This window comes from Rhamphochromis longiceps, linkage group LG12 (genome assembly GCF_057381845.1).
Source record: "Rhamphochromis longiceps isolate RC_006_pf linkage group LG12, R_longiceps_female_GT1.1, whole genome shotgun sequence".
NCBI classification, from domain to species: Eukaryota; Metazoa; Chordata; class Actinopteri; order Cichliformes; family Cichlidae; genus Rhamphochromis; species Rhamphochromis longiceps.
The window spans coordinates 43,395,871-43,414,254 of record NC_140568.1 but is presented as its reverse complement, the minus strand read 5'-3'; the positions used below and the strand labels follow the sequence as shown (position 1 = coordinate 43,414,254).

General features: G+C 41.1%; 1 protein-coding gene across 3 annotated transcripts in view; it reads left to right on the top strand.

Moving 5' to 3' along the window:
• slc39a14 (solute carrier family 39 member 14) overlaps positions 1-17,388 on the top strand; it is a 31,949-nt gene extending 14,561 nt beyond the window's left edge. For 2 of the 3 annotated variants that reach the window (XM_085426466.1, XM_085426467.1), the window contains exons 3-10: positions 290-615; positions 2,153-2,330; positions 8,172-8,341; positions 10,027-10,149; positions 12,317-12,490; positions 12,719-12,953; positions 13,171-13,355; positions 14,172-17,388. In XM_085426466.1, the coding sequence (XP_085282592.1) occupies positions 319-615; positions 2,153-2,330; positions 8,172-8,341; positions 10,027-10,149; positions 12,317-12,490; positions 12,719-12,953; positions 13,171-13,355; positions 14,172-14,324 (1,515 nt within the window). In that variant the 5' untranslated portion in view covers positions 290-318 and the 3' untranslated portion in view covers positions 14,325-17,388. Of the gene's footprint in view, positions 1-289; positions 616-2,152; positions 2,331-6,647; positions 6,818-8,171; positions 8,342-10,026; positions 10,150-12,316; positions 12,491-12,718; positions 12,954-13,170; positions 13,356-14,171 lie in introns of all 3 variants that reach the window. The other variant, XM_085426468.1, reaches the window with a different exon arrangement.
• The last annotated feature ends 996 nt before the right edge of the window (positions 17,389-18,384 follow it).

The following is an 18,384-nucleotide window of genomic DNA, read 5'->3' as shown; positions in this document are numbered from 1 at the left end:
CTACTACTACTGTGTTCTGTTACGTACTATCACAATGTTAACACACCTTATCAGGAAGTCGCATACAGAAACTATGCTGTTTAGACAGTATAGTGAATTTCCAGCAAATAGCGACGCGTGCTTGCACACAAACAATGATGTGTCCAACAGATATTGATAGTCTGGTATTTCAGGTCCTCATCATGCAATCCAAGTAGTTTCCTAAAAAGCGAGGTAATGCCACATTCTCTTCAGTGATTTCAAAGATTTACTCAAACTTTCTTTTTTGTGGCTTCTGTCCTCCCCACAGATCGACGTCCTGCGTCCACTGAAGAAGACATGCTCATCTGCTGCCCTCATGGCCGTGCCGCTACATCCACCAGCCTCTTTCACTTTGACTTGGCGTTCCTGCTGGCTCTAGCTGTGCTGCTCTGCCAGGTGACTGGTCAGGTGGAGAGTCAGACGCAGTCACCTGCCCAGGTGCTACAGGACTTTCTGTCCCGCTATGGGGACAACAGCACCATCACGGTCCCTCAGCTGCGATCTCTGTTAGCAGCCCTCAGCCAGGGCCAGAGTGAAAGCGACAGCACAGCTGAAACGCCAACAACCACACCTCCCCAGTTCAACAACTCCAAGGTACAAAACCTTTTCATTCTCTCCATTTTAAATTCATATTTTATTTCTGTTGTGGAATAAATATAACAAATAGAAGTTAAAGACTAACATTCGTGCACCTTTGCAGGACTCTGAAGTAGACTCATAAATCCAGCTTTAGTCCGGTCTGGAAGAAACAGGCAGTACCGGTTCCAGATAGCTGAGCTGTTTAGCATATTTCCCATACTTAGTGTCGTGGCTCATTGACTCACTCACTTGTTGATCTGCCTTTGAATAGATTCGCTGTGAGTACTGGTGGCCAAGTATGAACCTTTCCAAAATAAATGATGGCTAGGACGTCACACGTGAGTCAGGCGTTGGTTTGTGACACTGAAACGTTTCGTTTGTCAATAACCGGCCGAGCTACAAAGAATATTCAGGGTGTTCCACAGTTTGACTTTGCAGCATACTGAGGCATCTGCTCCTTCTACCACGTCACAGATCTTAAAGCTTTTTATTATTTTCAGCACCAACTTTTCTTTCCCACCTTTGTAAAATACAGTGTAGCAAACAAATACATGTAAAAATATAAATCTAATGAACTGGTATTTATTACATGACAATAAATAACATTAAAATCTGAGCGATCACTTTATTCACCTAATTTTAATTTTTCACTCACTGTGTTTATTCTGTCTTCCTCTGTTTTTCTGATCCATCTTTTTAAGTCAGGATTAAAGCGACATCTGCCACATGCATCCCGAGTCAACGCATGCGCAACTAATCCCAAAAGCTCAGTCTTCTGATTGCATCAAACACTCTGTTCTGAACTTGTTTCTCTACTTCAGCCTTTTCATAATTACAATGAGAGCAGATGTTGTTAAAAAGCTCTGGCTCTGAGTGAAAACACCTACTTTAGGTGCTGTCGCCCTCGTGAGTGGCAGTTGTGACGTCACTTTGGGACGCACTTTCCTTGTTTCTCCACCCCTTGATGTTTATGACCTCGGTCATGCGTTGCAGCTCAGTTGAAGACACATTAGTTTCATTGATATATCAGTTCAAGAGCTCAGATTCTCCGATTATAAAGAGGGAGCTCTGACTTCTATTTCTGTTCCAGCATGAACATGAAGGTTTATTCTGAGGGGCAACACCTGTCTCTGAGCAGGTTCAGCCCGCCTCAGCGTGCCCAGTATAAATGTTACAGTGCTGTGATGACACAGTCGGTGGAGGCAACAACGAGGCCCAACAAAAAGGATTATTTTAAACTGTTACTTTGTTAACATTAACTCATTAGAGTCGAAAATTTAATCATCATTTTTATTTGGTCAGATGCTGTTTTTTTTTATTTTTTTATTTTATTGGTGACACCAATGTTATGCAATAGTGCCTTCCTGTTAATTTCGTCTAGTCTAGACTCCAAATATGAGTCTTGACAGACTCATTTGTGTTGTGTTTTCAGTCCACATGAAGGTGAAAAGCATGCTAACCTGTCACTGCATCCTGGTTATGTCCTGGCTAATTCACCAACGGTGAGATGTTCGCTTGTGTGGGTCATTTATGGGGATGTTTCCTGTTCCAGTGCTTGCCTGCAGACACACTGGCCATTTACAGCATGAGCGAGGAGTCGCGGCTGGATGGCCAGGGTTTTCAGGAGCTGTGCCCCACCATGCTGCAGCAGCTGGATGCTGGCAGCTGCAGGGCACATAAAGGGGAGGAGCAAAGCAGCGACACCTACCCCAGGCCCTCAGACGCTGAAGGTGAGCACCAACTAAATACTAATATTTAACATATTTGTATGTTTTAATTTCCTCTGGTGGAAATTGTACATATGTGTTGATCAAAGTTTACCTTTTGCTCCTTAATGTCTTTTAAAGCCTTTTTCATTGTTTTTCATTGTTATTTAGAAGAGACACATTTGGATTCATCCAAGCAGCATCTCAGACAAAAACAGCATAAATCCAGAAAGTGTTTCTTCTCCAAATATTTTCTTTTTAACTTCCTCTGCAATCGCTGTATTTCTTTCAAGGTTTTCTGTGCCTCATTGTTCATGTCTGTTGTCAGTTCAAGTATTATCACACACCTTGCAAATCTCAGCTCGAAATTTGTGTGTTTTGTTGCCTGGTGATTTTATGGTGTCCCCGAAGGAGGTGAAAGCCAAAATAAGCACGCACAGTTAGCCAAGAGCTCAGATTGCATTTCTCAGTTTTCTGTAAAAACCAGCACATTTGTCAGAGTCCACAGTCCAGCTTCTCTCAGCGTTTTCAGTATGCAGCACAGATCTCATCCAGGTAAAGACAGTCCAGGCTGGAAAGCTTTGACGTGCACATCCTGTCAGAAATTCTAGGAAATGCTGAATTCAGTGCAGGCTGCTGTTTAAAGAGAAAAAGAAAAACCTTTGAGTCTTCATGAAGTAAAACTAAATTGGCTCTGGAGTGTGTGGCTGGTATAAAAAGCAAGCTAATCACAGACTTGGAGGTTTTGGTTAAGTCATGTGATGTTTTGTGCTCAAGGCCTCAGGATCATCGGTTCAGAAAAGTCCAAAACATTTGTTGAGCTTCAGCTAAAAGAAAAACGACAGCTTTCTTTATGCAGGCAAAGACTTTGGGCTTGAATCTTGTGCTGTAGCCGGTGTCCTTATTTATTTCATCCTTGACAGGTGAAGAAGAAATGGCCCCAGAGCTGTGGCTCCATTTCTCACTCTCCACTGACAAATTTGTTTTCCCTTATCAGGCCCTCATGGCTTCAGCTCACTTCACACTTTCCTCTTTAGGCAGCTTATTTTGGCTTGAGAGATGTTTTCCTAGCTGGAGGTTTACGGGTATCAGAGAGGAAATTTAATAACCTTTTCTTTTCTCATCATGTGAATAATCCAGCTTTACCCAAGGACTCACATTAGCACTGATATGCTGCTAATAGACATAAAATAATGATCCTTTTTTAACCAGATACTTGTTTTAATGATGTTTGATGACATTCTCTTTATTCTGCTGCTTATGTTCTTAACCGCGTGTCCAGCAGCTGTGTTTAAATGGTTTTTGACTCATCTGCACGGCTCTTGTACACCGTGAACATTTCTCAATAGATTGATGATTTTTCCAGAAGTCTTGAGCCTCTTTTGAAAGAAACACTCTAGACAGCAGTAATGGAGACAGTTTGCAAACATGGAATTTGCAGGTTACTCACCAGCCACTTTGGTGTGTACTCCATCTCAACTCGTTAGAACCAACCATCAGAGTAGGAAAGGTGATTTAGGTGACTGATAGGAAAAATATCCAAAAAAGAGAAAATATGAAGTGAGTGGCACGTCTCTGGGAAGAAATGTTTTGTTGATACCAGAAATCAGAGAGTGGCCACACAGCTTAGAGCTGAAAGTAAGTCAACAGTAACTCAAATAACCACTGGTTGCAACCAAGGTATGCAGAAAAGCATCTATAAACGCACAACATGTTGATCCTTGAAGCGGATGCACTACAGCAGCAGAAGACAACATCAGGTGTTGTTCCTGTCAGCTCAGTCCAGGAAACTGAGGCTACAGTTCACAGGTATCATCAAAACTAGTTGTTTGGGGTATATTTTCTCACTTTGTTCTCCTTAGTACCAAAGGAGCATTGGAGCACAGCCAACCCGAGTATTGTCGCTGACCTCATCCAACCCTTTTAATAAAAGATTCCAAGAGGACAGTTTTCCGGTTCACAACATCAGATCCTCTCAGACTGGTTTCTTGAACATGACCGTTCACTGTGCTCAGATGGCCTCCACAGTCACCTGACCTCCGCACCTTTGGGAGATTGACATCACTGTGTGATATTATCATGTCGTTATGAACCAAAATCTCAGAGAAATGTTTTCAGCATCCTGTGAATCTGTGGCATGAAGCGTTAAGGGCAATGCTGAAGGGAAAATGGGACCCAACCCAGCACTAGAAGATGTACCTAATAAAGTGTCGGGTGTGTGAGACCAAAAGACGCAAAACTTAGCAGGGATGCGAAGTCAGCAAATCAATTTCCCATTGGAGACAATAAAGTTACCATTGAACATAAGAACCAATATCAAGTCAGTGATGGGAATGTTGGTGTTTCTTGTTTTTCTGTACCAGAGCTACTGTAGGTCCATTAGCTACTGGAAACACTAAATAATAATGATGAAATATAAAACAGTGGTGCCAAGTAGTGGGGAAACAGAGTTTTGCTATTGAGTCAGAAACCACAGAGTGTTTCACCATAGTTTCATCAGAAAGCGGAAACGATTCAAACTCATCTAAACGGCTCAAAGACATCTGGCTCTGTATTCTCTAAAATTCTGTTTGAGTTTCTGATGTCATTAAAATGTTTAGGATAAAGTTCCCATGGTTCATAGCTGAGCTGGATGCTGCTATTGGGAAACTACTGTCACAGCTTCTGATCTGCATGCAGCAGATTTTCTTTGAGGAAATACTTTTTGAAATATGACCTGATTATCCTTTCTTTTGTATCCAGTTTAGTAACATGACGGGATGCTGATTTCCATTTTTTACCATTTCTGATCTGATACAATCTCATGTTTTTCTCCCCTTTATGCATTTTTTTTTAACATTATTAAATATCTCTTTTCCTCAGCTGTACTCATCTCCCTTCATCACCATTGTTGCTCATCTGTTTACTTGTTTTTTCCTCAGCAAGAAGTTGAGAAGTTGTCTCACAGCATCCAAAAATTTGTTTTGTAGGATATGGAAAATCTAACCAATGGCTACTTCCTTTTATTCTTTTTACAGGTGTTGCTGGATATATTTAACTGTAGCATTGTGTGTGAGCACTTCAACTACTTCATGTACTTAAATTGTTTTATTTGACTGCTTTCTAGAGTCCAGGTGGAGTAAAGCTGCAGCGTATCACAATATAATTACTAAAACTAAAGAAGGGAACAGAAAGTGGATTAAACTGCAGGATTTATGTGGTGCATGCTTCTAGCTGATTCAACTGTCTGTGCAGCCTGTTTTTCTCCTGATCAGAAAATCTGTCAACACAAGTTTGAGCATTGATTTTAACCCCATGAAAATATAAGAACAGTTTAATTGAGTACTTAAAAATCAATAAGCTGCAGCTGCATACAGTCATATGAAAAATAAAATGCATCTGCTTTTAGCTCTCTTGGTTTTACGTATCAGGTCAATGTCAATCAATAACACGCGACATATTATACTGTCATATTTTTATCTGACAAAACAAAGTCAAATCCAAAAGCAGCGAGTGGAAAATCTAAATGCACCCAGTGATTCAGTAGCTTGGAGGAGCATCTTTAAACAGCAATACCTGGAAGTAATGGTTTCATCACTCTCTCACAGGACTTTTGGCCACTTTTCTTTACAACGTTGCTTCATCTCATTGATGTTTGCACGCGTTGTTCTTTAAGATCGCTGATGGTGTTTTTTAACGCCCACCTGAACGCTCCAAACCAGCAAACTGCCAAAATGTCTGGTTGTATCGAGCTGGTTAAACTGGCTGATGAACAAGTAATCGTGTGCCTTTGAATAGCAGCACCTGGCTGCAGGAAGCAGGAAGGGGTTTTAAAAAACTGTTAAAGAAATAACGACACAGTGTAATATGTCGTGCGCTGTTGTTCATTTGAGGCTGTATTTAAATGACTGGAAGACCTTCTAAGGATCAGATTTTTTTTTTAAATTATATGTATACTTAAACCTTAAAACTGAAAGATGGTGTTTATTTCTTTCATATGACTGTTTGATACCAGATTTGAACTGACATCAAATAGGCTGATGCTATCGTATGCATTTGTTGGAATAATGAGAATTTACTTTTTCACCTCTGCAGTGATGGAAAATCTACTGCCGTTGGCATGAACGTCAAAGTAGCTGCTGATCTTGCAGACATAAGACACTCACACAACAGTTTTCTCACATCCAACACCCGGAGCCCACATGATGTTTTTGTTGTTGTTTTTAATGCTTGACCTGTATGATTGAATCTGGCTGACGTTATCTTTTATCCACAGCTTGAGCTGGATTTCTAGATGGATGACTGCACGTTATTCACAGCGCTTTGTTTTAACGTTGTACCTTCCTGTTACTCCAACTCCAGTTTGGGGTTTTTCTTTCTTAAGTGTGACAATCATCAATGTCTCCGCCCTGACCGGAGTTTTCATCGTGCCCCTGATGAAGTCGCGCTTTGGGAAATACGCACTCACCTATTTCATCGCGCTTGCCATTGGCACGCTGTTCTCCACTGCCATCCTGCAGCTGCTGCCAGAGGTTTGACATCGGGACATGCATACATGCAGACCTTTGACTTTCATGCACTCATACAAAGATTACGCTCTGCTTCGTTCATGGCATTGCCATCAAAAATCAGTCAGTGCTTTCCACCCGACCCTCTCATAATGAGCTGGTGTAATTCAGCAAATGCTTATAGTACTGTAATTAATGCTTTTCATGGCTTCATTAAAAATACCAAAAAACAGCTGATTGTGAGGGGGTTTGGTAGGAAACTTGGAAACGGTCTGACCTGCCGTCATTTACAAAATTGCGGCACTTTGGCCGAGCTCGCCATTGTCTCTCCTGTGTTCATAACTCTTTCCTGTTTCTGACTTTGTTTCCTTTCTGTGGCTTTCTCGGGCCCTGTGGAATTTGCTCTGATCTGGTGTGTGTGTGTGTGTGTGTGTGTACCTGTGTCTGTAGCTCTCCTGGTACTGAGATCTAAGCCACCTATGTTGTTTAACTGAGGAGAGAATTTCTGTTCTGATGCTAGAAAAGCTGTACAGACCTGAAACATGGTTTTAGTCACTGTTTGGGGGGGTCATGTGTTTCACTGTGTGTAACAGAGCCCTGGGAAATGGAGCACTGCACCCTTAAAGTGTCCTTCAAACTGAAATGTGACCCCTTGTTAGCATTGCTCCTTCTGCTACGAGTGGGCTATTTAAAGTTCGTTTGCCCCCTTTTGTCTCTGCAGTGTTTAGCCTGAGGCTATGACAGTGGTACAGACACACCTGAGTAGATCATAACAACCGTGTGTGGGCCACATCTTTGTGAGGACAGAAAATTGGCATGCCGCTGTACTCGTGGGGACAAAAACCCACAAGTTTGAAGGCAGGTTTGAGGCTCAAAATGTGGTTTTAGTGTCAGGGTTACGGTTAGGTTATGGTTCGGGTTTAGGCTGAGGGTTAGGAATTTGTTTTTGATGGTTAGGGTTGGGGTAAGCAGCTAGGGAAAGCATGTCAATTAGATGTCCTCACTAAGATATGAAAACGAGAGTGTGTGTGTGAATGCTTGAGATTGGAGTAAACTATAATGACATCTTCTTTTTATCAGTGGAAATGAGGAACTGGTGATTATCTTCAAATACAAGTAAAAGGTGGTCTCACTTCAGCTGTTTTCAGCGGATTATCGGCTCGCTGTTCCTGAAAATCCTTTCATGTCTCTTTTTTCTCAGGATGATTTCATTTAATTGTTCCTTTCCAGGGAGTTAACTGCTTGGTCTCCCCCCCCTTTTTTTAAAACTCATGACGTTGGTTAACACACTGGTCATTAATCCGACAAGATTATTTCCAAACTGATTACCTCTTTCTCTCTCTCTCTTCTTCCCCCTTCTTTCTCCTCTGTTAATCAGTTTGGGGCTATGGGATCCTATGCGTGACACTGATCTCTCTGTGCTCGCTGGTCGGGGCGTGCGTCGTGCCCTTCATGAAGAAAACCTTTTACAAGCGACTGCTGCTCTACTTCATAGCCCTGGCCATTGGCACTCTGTACTCCAACGCCCTGTTTCAGCTCATCCCAGAGGTAGTGTTGGTGCTGCTGAGGCTCAGTTTGCTGCAGTGCATTTTTAGCAGGGCTGCTGTGTAGTTCCTGGAAAGAACAGTGAAATAAAAAAAAAAAAAAAAAAAAAATATATATATGTATATATATGTATGTATATATGTATATATATATATATATATATATATATATATATATATATATATATATATATATATATATATATATATATATATATATATATATATATATATATATATATATATATATATATATATATATATATATATATATATATATAAATATAAATAAAAAAAAGCATTTGGAAATACAGTTAGGTCCATGTTTGTTTTTTAAATTTAATCTCTGCCCATCCCCACAGTGTATTTCAAGTCAAACATTCAAGAAAAGACTTAAGTGCAGAGGTTCAGGTTTAATTTAAGGGGTTTAACAAATAACTGTTTAGACATTTAGGAGTGTCAGATCAACACTCTGCTGTATTCTTAAAAAGTAAGGATGGACTCACCAGCTCAGCAACAGCAAAAGGCCTGAAATACCACAGAAGACAAGAGAAGCAGATGATCACAGAATTATTTCCATGGTTTACAAAAACAACTACATAACTGCATACAAGAGACTCCTTCATCAACGTAAATACAAAAGGCTTCCAGCAAGGTGCAAACCTCTGGTTACACTCACGAGCAGGAGGGCCAGATTACACTTTGCCAGAAAATATCTGAAAGAATCCGAAGAGCTCTGGAATGAAATTCTTTGGACCGATGTAGCCGGAATGGGAAGAGAAAAGTTTGGAGAAGTGTAGCAAATTATATGTCAAGCATGGTGGAGCCATACATGCCCAACAAGCACGGGCATGTATGGCTGCCAGTGGAACTGGGTCACTAGAGTTTTTTCTCAGTTCTGTACCGTGTGCTGGGCTGTACTCTCTGCTCATATTACTAAAAGGTTTCTCCAAAAGTCTCCAAAAAATAATCTATATATTAGATATTCTTCAGTGGACGAGTCAGTCACCTGATCTCAACCCAGTAAGGCAGTTTTCAGTTTCTAGTCCTTACATTTAAAATGTTGTAGTTTTAAGCGGCTACATATAAAAATAACTGTAATTCCTAAACAGTTAATGCTTGAATTAAAGCTGAAACTCTGCATTTAAATCACATTTTGATGACTTTAAAATCCACTGTGGTGATGTGCAAGGACAAAATGATAAACTGTCATTGTTCAAATCCTTGTGCACATGTATTTATGTGCACTAGTTATTTTTTTTCTCCTTTCACTTAATGTGAGATAAATCACAGTTTCACAGTGAGTAGGATGAGTTTTTATTGTATGTACCACTGAACAACAGAATAATCTGCTTTAAAGTTTATAGTCACCATAGACAGCACAAGCATTAAGGAAAATCAAGGTTTTTTGATTGGAAATGACATTAATAGTCTAAATTGTCTTGCAGACATCAATCAGCTGTGAGTCAGTCCTCACTTAAATTCAACTAAATTAATACGATTTTTGCAAGAAACACAAAGGACAGTGATTCAGGGCCTCAGATCCTGATCGGGGCCCTCTGATCCTGGATCGGGGCCCTCTGATCCTGGATCGGGGCCCTCTGATCCTGAACCACTGCCCTTCATGAAAGCATTCTTTATTGCAACACATTGCTGCACGTGTTAACATCATCTTCTTCTGCATGCTAGGCCTTTGGATTTGACCCAATGGTCGATTTCTACGTGTCCAAGTCCGCCGTGGTGTTCGGAGGCTTTTACCTCTTCTTCTTCACTGAAAAAGTTCTCAGAGTGCTCCTAAAGCAAAAAAACGGGGTGAGTGTATACCAAGAGTGATACAAATTGACTTCATTGTGTTTTATTTTATTTTATTGTTAGATAGTCGCTGTCGTTCAAACCAGTCACCAAGATTACAGAAAGTACGTGCAAATGTTGAGAAAGAGTAATTATTTTCAAATGTGGTTCACAGTGTGTTGCAAAAGCCTGAGCTGTGCTCTGTTCACTATTTTAAAACTGTTCAGACACCTGGCAAGGCTTGAAGTGTCTTCTCGTCATGTTTCTGCTGAGTGGGGAATAGTTTATCCCTGGTTACTCCTTCATGTGTTTCTCAGGCTAGCATCTAATGTTTCTGATTCGTCTTTGCTGTGATCACGCCACACAATGAAATATTTATTGTCAGCAGCAGCAGCAGGTTACACTAGTTGGACAGGGTGTTGTCGTCTCAGTAACTGAGAGAAAGAACTGGGAAAGTGCCTGCAGCGTTGAATCATCAGTTTACAAACCGCGTGTTTGATCCCATCTGTTGACTGACACAGAGGTTTGCAAAGTCACTAGCTGGAGTTGAAGCCAGAGGTGCTGCTAATACAGTGTACATTATGCACTGTAGTCTTTGTTGTACATACTGTACTAAAGTGAAAAATGAGACACCTGAAAATGTTCTCGTGACTTTTAGACATAATAGGAAGGCGAGATGACCTGAACATTCTTGTTTTCCGTGACTTTGAAGAATAATTTAATCACTCAAAAGAGGATTTTGCTGACAGACATTCGTGTTTTTGCCTTCATCGGGGCATGAGATCGATAGAGACGTTTAAAAAAAGAAAGAAAAAGAGCCAATCATTTAACTCCACACACGTAACAGCCAATGAGGCACCACATGGCGCGTCATGGACATTTGGTCACGTGATATATTCCCAGTCATTGGTCCCGACGAAGGGGAGCGACCAATAGAAAACCTTGATGGTGAAATATGTGGTCTGTAAACGGGAGAAGTGCAACTGCTCAGGAAGATCCACTTAAAAAGACATTTTAAAAAATAAATGAAAATATTTGGAATAAATCATTTATTACCTTAGATGCGCTCATGTGTTAGAAGATGCCTGATAAAAGGTTCTCCGAAAAGGTAAATAAAATATTTGAATCGCTGTAGAAGCTCACGGAGAGGTCGTAGTTCACACCACCTGGATCTTCATCCTCTCCTCCCTGTGCACCTCGGAAGTGGGAACAACTGCGGCAGAAAAGTTTTATTCGGCAGTTTATCAGGTGAAATTCTATAAATTAACAGCTTCAGTCACTCAGATGTCGCTGCTAATTAAATATCAGTTATTAAATATGTTGAGCTGCCTGCGACCGCTTTCACCCTCTTCTTCTTTTACACATTGTTTTGTGAAAACAGTAAAATATTTGAAAGATTAACACCATAAACTCAAATACGCAAAGCTTGTTTTCTATATATGCATACCTATATAAGCTGTAGACACTGAATATTGCAGCCAGTGCTGTGGTGCAATTTGATAGGTGGTGTGTAGCATGTGTTTGTATTTCAAAGTTCTCCATTATAAAAAGATACAGCAGGGTGTCCTGTCATCGGCTCTTAGAAAATTAAATTCCTTAAACCCGAAAAGCCTCAGAGTGGATACTGTAACGGTTTCAGTGTTAAAAATAATAACTTTGCACAGATTCAGCACTCGTTTTGTAGATTTTCCTCGATTTTAAATCTAAAATTTTAAATGACAAGCCAATAAAAGAAACTGTGGGGTGTGATTGTGGGACCGTTGCTCCACCTTGTGGTTGCTCTTTTTCAGTCCAACCTAGTTAACTGCTAACAATTTTACGAGCTAAAGGAGCTCCGGATCTGGTGTCGTGTCCTTGAGTGAAACAGTGACTTTGTGCTGTGGTTTACTCGCGACTTTGTTGCACGCTTTTGAGCAGATTTCATTCCTCGTTGGCTTTGCAGACAGTTCACAGAACTCGACCTCACTGAGTCACTGAAGGAGAAAATGGTTAAAATCACGTGGTCGGCCTTTTCAGCTGTTCAGTCCCAGCAAATACGACAAAAGCAAAAAGGAACATCTTCAACTTTTAAGTCAGATCTCTTATCTGCACCTCCTCTTAACCAGATGTTGAGGTTATTTCACCTGTCAGGAAGATGCTGCTCACAATAATCAGAATGTGCTGAGATTTTTCCCCGCCTGTCTCTCAGAGCCACGGCCACAGCCACTACCCCGGTGCAGATCATTACTCAACCCCTGACAGGGATTTGGAGGAGGGGGAGAAGGAGAAGCTGCAGCAGAACGGAGAAACCAGCAGCCTGGCTCTGGGCAAAGTGGACGCAGGGGAGGGCGAGCTCATGCTCAGCCCTGCACAGACTCCACAGGTATGGATGTAACAGCTTAAAGAGCAGCTTGTCTGCTGGACTTTTAAAAGAAGAGGAACGCAGAAAATGAAAATGGGAATTAACTTTTGTATATGTGGACAGTGTCAGTTTATGACTGGAGGTTCACACCTAAAAACAACAAAATCACTCTTGTTGAAATAATCAGATCTAAAGAAATTTAACTTACAAAGTGGGAACCACCGGTTTCTCTCCCTCCGCTCCTTCCAGGACTCTCAGAGTCCAGACAGCGGTGGCCGGTCAGGCACCAGTGGTGGCGGCTGCTATTGGCTGAAGGGGACGACCTACTCTGATATCGGCACGCTGGCCTGGATGATCACACTGAGCGACGGCCTGCACAACTTTATTGACGGCTTGGCCATCGGGGCCTCGTTCACCGCCTCTGTTTTCCAGGGCATCAGCACCTCGGTGGCGATCCTGTGCGAGGAGTTCCCCCATGAGCTGGGTGAGTCAGGGCGGACTCTGAGCGGGCGGGTGTCCCTAATGCCGAGATAATCAGGCTGCAAGCTTAACCCCAGCTACTTTCCTTTTGGCCCTTTAGTATAAGATCTCCTGAGAACATTTCTTAATGAATTTAATGGATATGTTTTGTTTGCTGTCACAAAACAAACTACTTGAAACGTCAGCTGTTCTGACTCTGTTGCATGTTTTCCTGCTACCAGGAGACTTTGTGATCCTGCTGAACGCCGGCATGAGCATACAGCAGGCTCTCTTCTTTAACTTCCTGTCGGCCTGCTGCTGCTACCTGGGCATGGGCTTTGGCATCCTGGCCGGTAACAGCTTCTCTCCCAACTGGATCTTCGCCCTGGCAGGAGGAATGTTCCTCTACATCGCTCTGGCAGACATGGTCAGTGATTTGTGAACTATGAGATTAAATCAACACAGATGGGTCTCTTGAGGTAGTGGGCTTTTGAAATATGTTCTCGTGTTGCTGTTTAGTTGGTTATGCTGAGAAATAAAAATAATAAACAAGTAAAAATCCAATCAGAAGTACAGAATTTATTTGTAGCGGTAAAAGTCTATTTTAAATTCTCACTGTCAGACACTGTACAGGATGTCCAAGAGTCATATTTCAAAGAAAGTTTAAAAGCTGTGCATTATGTTTCTATGTAATAAACTTAAAAGGTGCCTAATGAAATAAATGATTTGTACTATACAGTCTGTACACTGATTGCTAGTCAGTTTGCTTTTGCAGTTTTTGTTACATCCTTCACGTTAGGTTGTGTTAATATATTTATATTGAAACATGTGCGATTAAGCTGACAGCTGACCTGAGGCGGAGCTCTGCTGCTCATTTTCAGATTCACATTTTTTATTCTTGGACCATAAATGAGAAAAATAATCCTGAATGATTCTTTCTCATCTTAGCCTTGATTGCCTCCAAGCTTACCCTCTCTCTGAAACAAGCTGTTTTTGCTCCTCCCACTCTAAGCCAGCTTTCTTCTGATTGGCTGTTTATTACAAACAGAAGGTTTGAACAGCTGGTTAGGAAAGGGGAGAGTCCTTGTAAATATTTTATGTGTTGGACTTTGAAAGATTGAACAATTTGAATGAGGGGTAAGATAATGAGTAGTAGTTGGTGTGACTGAGCTGAATAAGGTCGAGCTGTTCTTGTTTACTCGTTAGATACTTACGAAGTGACACTCTGTTTTATGTGTCACAGTTTCCAGAGATGAACGAGGTGAGTCGTGAGGAAGAGGATGCAGGCGGCAGCAGCTTCCTCCTCACCTTTGGCATCCAGAACGCCGGCCTGCTGACGGGCTTCTCCATCATGCTCCTCCTGACGACGTACTCTGGACAGATACAGCTGGGCTAGCAGCAGACTCCTCCAGGATCACCATCAGCTGCTGTTGGAGCCCAAACAAAGAGAGGCTGGCTCAAAGTTTCTCCTCTATTTTTTCCTCCTGTTCTCATTTTTCGGGTTCTGGACTTTGGGGATTTTGGTTGTGCAGCAGGTACGTGCAATCGTCTTTTGAAGTTATACGAGAAGCTGCTTTAGTGCAGTTCCTGCATGCAGAGGGTTCAAGGTCGAGGGTTTGACGGCCCTGTCTCCTCAGCGTTTCAATCCTTTCTGCACAGCTGCCCTGAAAACGTCCTGAAACATCAACTGAAGCAGTCGCAAAAGACGGCTATACTTGATGTGCAATACTCACCCAGTCTCTCAGATGTTCCCCTTTTCGTCAGACTGCTCTCCAGGCATCTTTCCTCAACCTTCATCCTCATCATCCATCCTGGTTGATGCCATTGAGCCTCCACTCAGGCCAGTTGAGATTCCTAGCGAGTGTTTATATCATGAATCCTCTGTGAAAAGCACAATCAGGTAACAGCAGCTGTACTCCAAACATCTCTGATTCCCAGGCACTACACGTCCCCTTTTCTTTTCTCCATTCCATACCAAAAAGCAAATGTTAAAACATTTAAACTGGAATTATTCCGACTTTCAGCTGGACTTTGTTGTCTGTGAGTTGATTTTATATTTTTTTACACATGAATACTGACTTTTAAAGACCAAATATGGGCAGACCATTGAGAATGGTGAAGGGCTACGCAGTGATGTTTGGAAGCGCACATGTCAGCCAGCCAGCCGGTAACTCCCAAAGACTCCGGGGTCAGACACGGAAAAGGGACTAAGTGGCTTCATCCAGATCACGGCGGCAGCATTTCTCTGTAGTTTACCATCTGTGCCCTTCATTAGAATAGCAAGTGAAAAGTTTTAGCTTTTTTATTCCTTCTGATCTTGAATTCCGAGTGCAGATCTGCAGTTTTCACATATCCCATAGACTATTTTTCCCAGATTATCTATTCTTTTACGGTGTCATTGTAACAGAATACTGTAAGGTGGATCATACTGTATAATCACGCACACGTCACCTCGCCTGTGACCTTATCCGTGTTAGCGATTCAGAATTAAGAACTACGGCCAAAAGTATGTGGACAGACTCGATGCCTCTTTTTGTCACCGGGCAGTTTTTAAAGGGGTTTTTGGCCATTTTAACCATGGAAACAGTCTGCACTGCATTTTTAACCCAATCCCACTAAGGGGAATCAAATGACATGATTACGATATTTTTAACTCAGAAAGAAAATGCAGATGCTGAAATGAAAGTTTCTTTCTTATCATGTTAGTTGGTCAAAAATCAAAGATCAGCTGAAACTGAAACAAGGATGGACTTTCTTTTCTTTTTTTACTTTGTGTGTTTCTTTTCTCATTTTTAGGTTTTTCATTAAGAACTTGTCCTTATTTTCTCTTTAATGTGGCTCAAGTTTCCTAAAACCCTGTGAGCCAAAAGCTCTTAAACACTTTTTTTTACTTAAAGGGAGCTAAAACAGTTTATTTACCTTTATCTTAATGAAATATTAGTTAATTTGATCTGTGAACCTTGCACAGCAACTCTAGAGCTCAAGACTTAAACTGCATTTGGACATCAGCCCAACAGATCTTCTTTAAATGCTGAGAATTACTCGTTTTACCCATTTAGTAGCATTTTGCAGACGAATAGTAAAGCTACTGCCAGCGCTGTGCAGAGGAGCTGTGTTGGCGATGGATCTCGTGTGTGCAAATGTCCATCCAGTTTGATGGACACAACTACAAAACTAGAAGAGCAGAGGCTGTTGTTAGGGGCATTGGGTTTGGGTGTCCACATACATTTGGCCATGATGCTGTAAAAAAAAAAGGTTTATGATGTAAAGGGTTAATAGTTTATTGGATGGTCGGGGGGGCAGCTGTTGTGCTCTACAGCAGTGTAAGATTGTCGGGTTGCTTTCTGTGTTTGTCTTACAGGTGGATTAAAAAGATTTCCCCTCATCTGAACACTGACACTTCAACAGAGCTGACGTGATCCATTATGTAGCATCTTTACATACTTTTCCTAATGTGAGTGTAGATTCGAGCTGTAGAATATTATTTATTAGAGCTCGAAGCCCGTGATGGGTTTACAATAAAGATGAAATTGTAGTTCCAGGAAGGAGAAGGCAAGCCATTACAAAGAGTACCCTGAGTGGTACAGCGAGTATTACTGCTGCTTGATACGTCATGTAACAGATTATTTATTGTTGCTTAAGCCATAAAATATTTATTTTATGCTTTACATCTAAGATCAAGTGTTGTGCTTAGTTTCACACCATGAGTCCAGACGGAGTTTAGTTTTTATTTAGAATAAACGGGTCAGATACAAGCTAAACCGTCTCTGCTCTGCACACTGTTAATGCTGTGTTTAAAACTGAAGCCAGTGGATTTACAGCACACACAGACTGATAACATATCCACTCAGTCAATGCAGATAATACATTCAGAGACCAGGAGAGGTTCTTTGGAGCAGAAACAGGAACATTACCGACCAAAAACCAGACGCAGAACACAGAGAAGAACACTTTATCGGGCAGTTTATAAACGCAGCAGAAAGATTAAGGTGAGGAGGTTGTATTGGGGGTCAGATTGCTCATGGGAGCAGGAGGGTGGGATTTCTAATAAAACTAAGGAAGCCAAAATAGGAGAGATAAATGATAAGAATTCGGCTAATTGTGAATGTGTGTTGGGGCTCGGTCAGGGGCTGTAAGCAGGAAAAAGCAGGGAATTATAGAATTTAATAACAAAAAATACTGATATGTTCAAATTAGAGCTGCAGCATAGTGATGGAGAAGACAAGAAAGCAAGAGGGAGGACAGAAGAGACAAATCTATGAGGAGCTGACCCTCGAACCAACCAACCGACTGACAGAGGATGGGCTTTCTGGCCATTTTAATATTTACAGCGCTCTCGCAGACTTGTAAAGGATCATTTTGAAAAGTATTGTATCTAATTTCATGTATGAGAATCCTCGTTAGCCTTCTGTGTGTGTCATGGAGATTGTTTTTATATATAAATTTCATTTTCCAAGAAATTGTATTTGTTGAAGTGTCATCATTGATTGATACTGTGCTTGATTTTTGGTTTATTTTTCACCAGTTTAATTAGAAGTGACCAGACAGTCATTTATATGAATAAATATAGTATCTATCTTTTTTTAAATATTTTAATTCTGACTTTTCCCACCGCTGCTGAAGCCTTGAGGCTGATACTAAAAGCCCAACGTGATGATGAAAACAGCTCACTGGATGTAGCTTCAGTTTCTTTTTGTGTAAAAATGATTAAAAGCTATAATTAGTTTGTCATAGATAAAGCAAACAGTAAAGCTATGATAAACACAAACGGAGCCTTTAAAAAAGTATTTGTGTATACAATAGTGAGCCAGCTTGATTGCTTCAGTATTAATCAATGTTATGAAATGCTCTTTGTCCTCAGATTACCGAGCTTCCCACCTTTAAGAGGTTATGTTACTTGGAAGAATATGTTTATTAGAGGTCCTTCATTCTTGGAGAAATGTACTATTCAGCAAATATCATGAAAGCATTAAGATGACAAATACTGTAGCAGACAGGATCCAGGCTACTCGAGTGGATGTTCAAACAGTTCTCTAATAACAAAGAAAGCATTCAAATTTTATCGTTCTTGAGGAAAAGAAGGTCTCCTTTGACCGGGAAACCACAATGAAGCTGATTATGCTTTGCACATTAGTTTTTCACTCCTGCAAAGACACATTTCTTAGAACCTTCTTTTTTTCACAAACATCTAAATACAAAATGCACAAAAGCTCCTTCCATACAAACTCACCAACATATCAAAACAGTCTTATTTGTGTACGTGTGTGTTTTCAGATCACACACACAATAAAGGTAAGAACACTGCTGAGCACTCATTACAAAAGTCTGAGAGCCTATCCCAGCTGCCATAGGGACTGTTTCCTTTGGGCTTTGATGCCCACCAGGCAGTGGTGCAAACAGACAAGTCCCCTAACTGGAGTACCTGTTTATATCTCAATAAATGTGCAGCATGAACC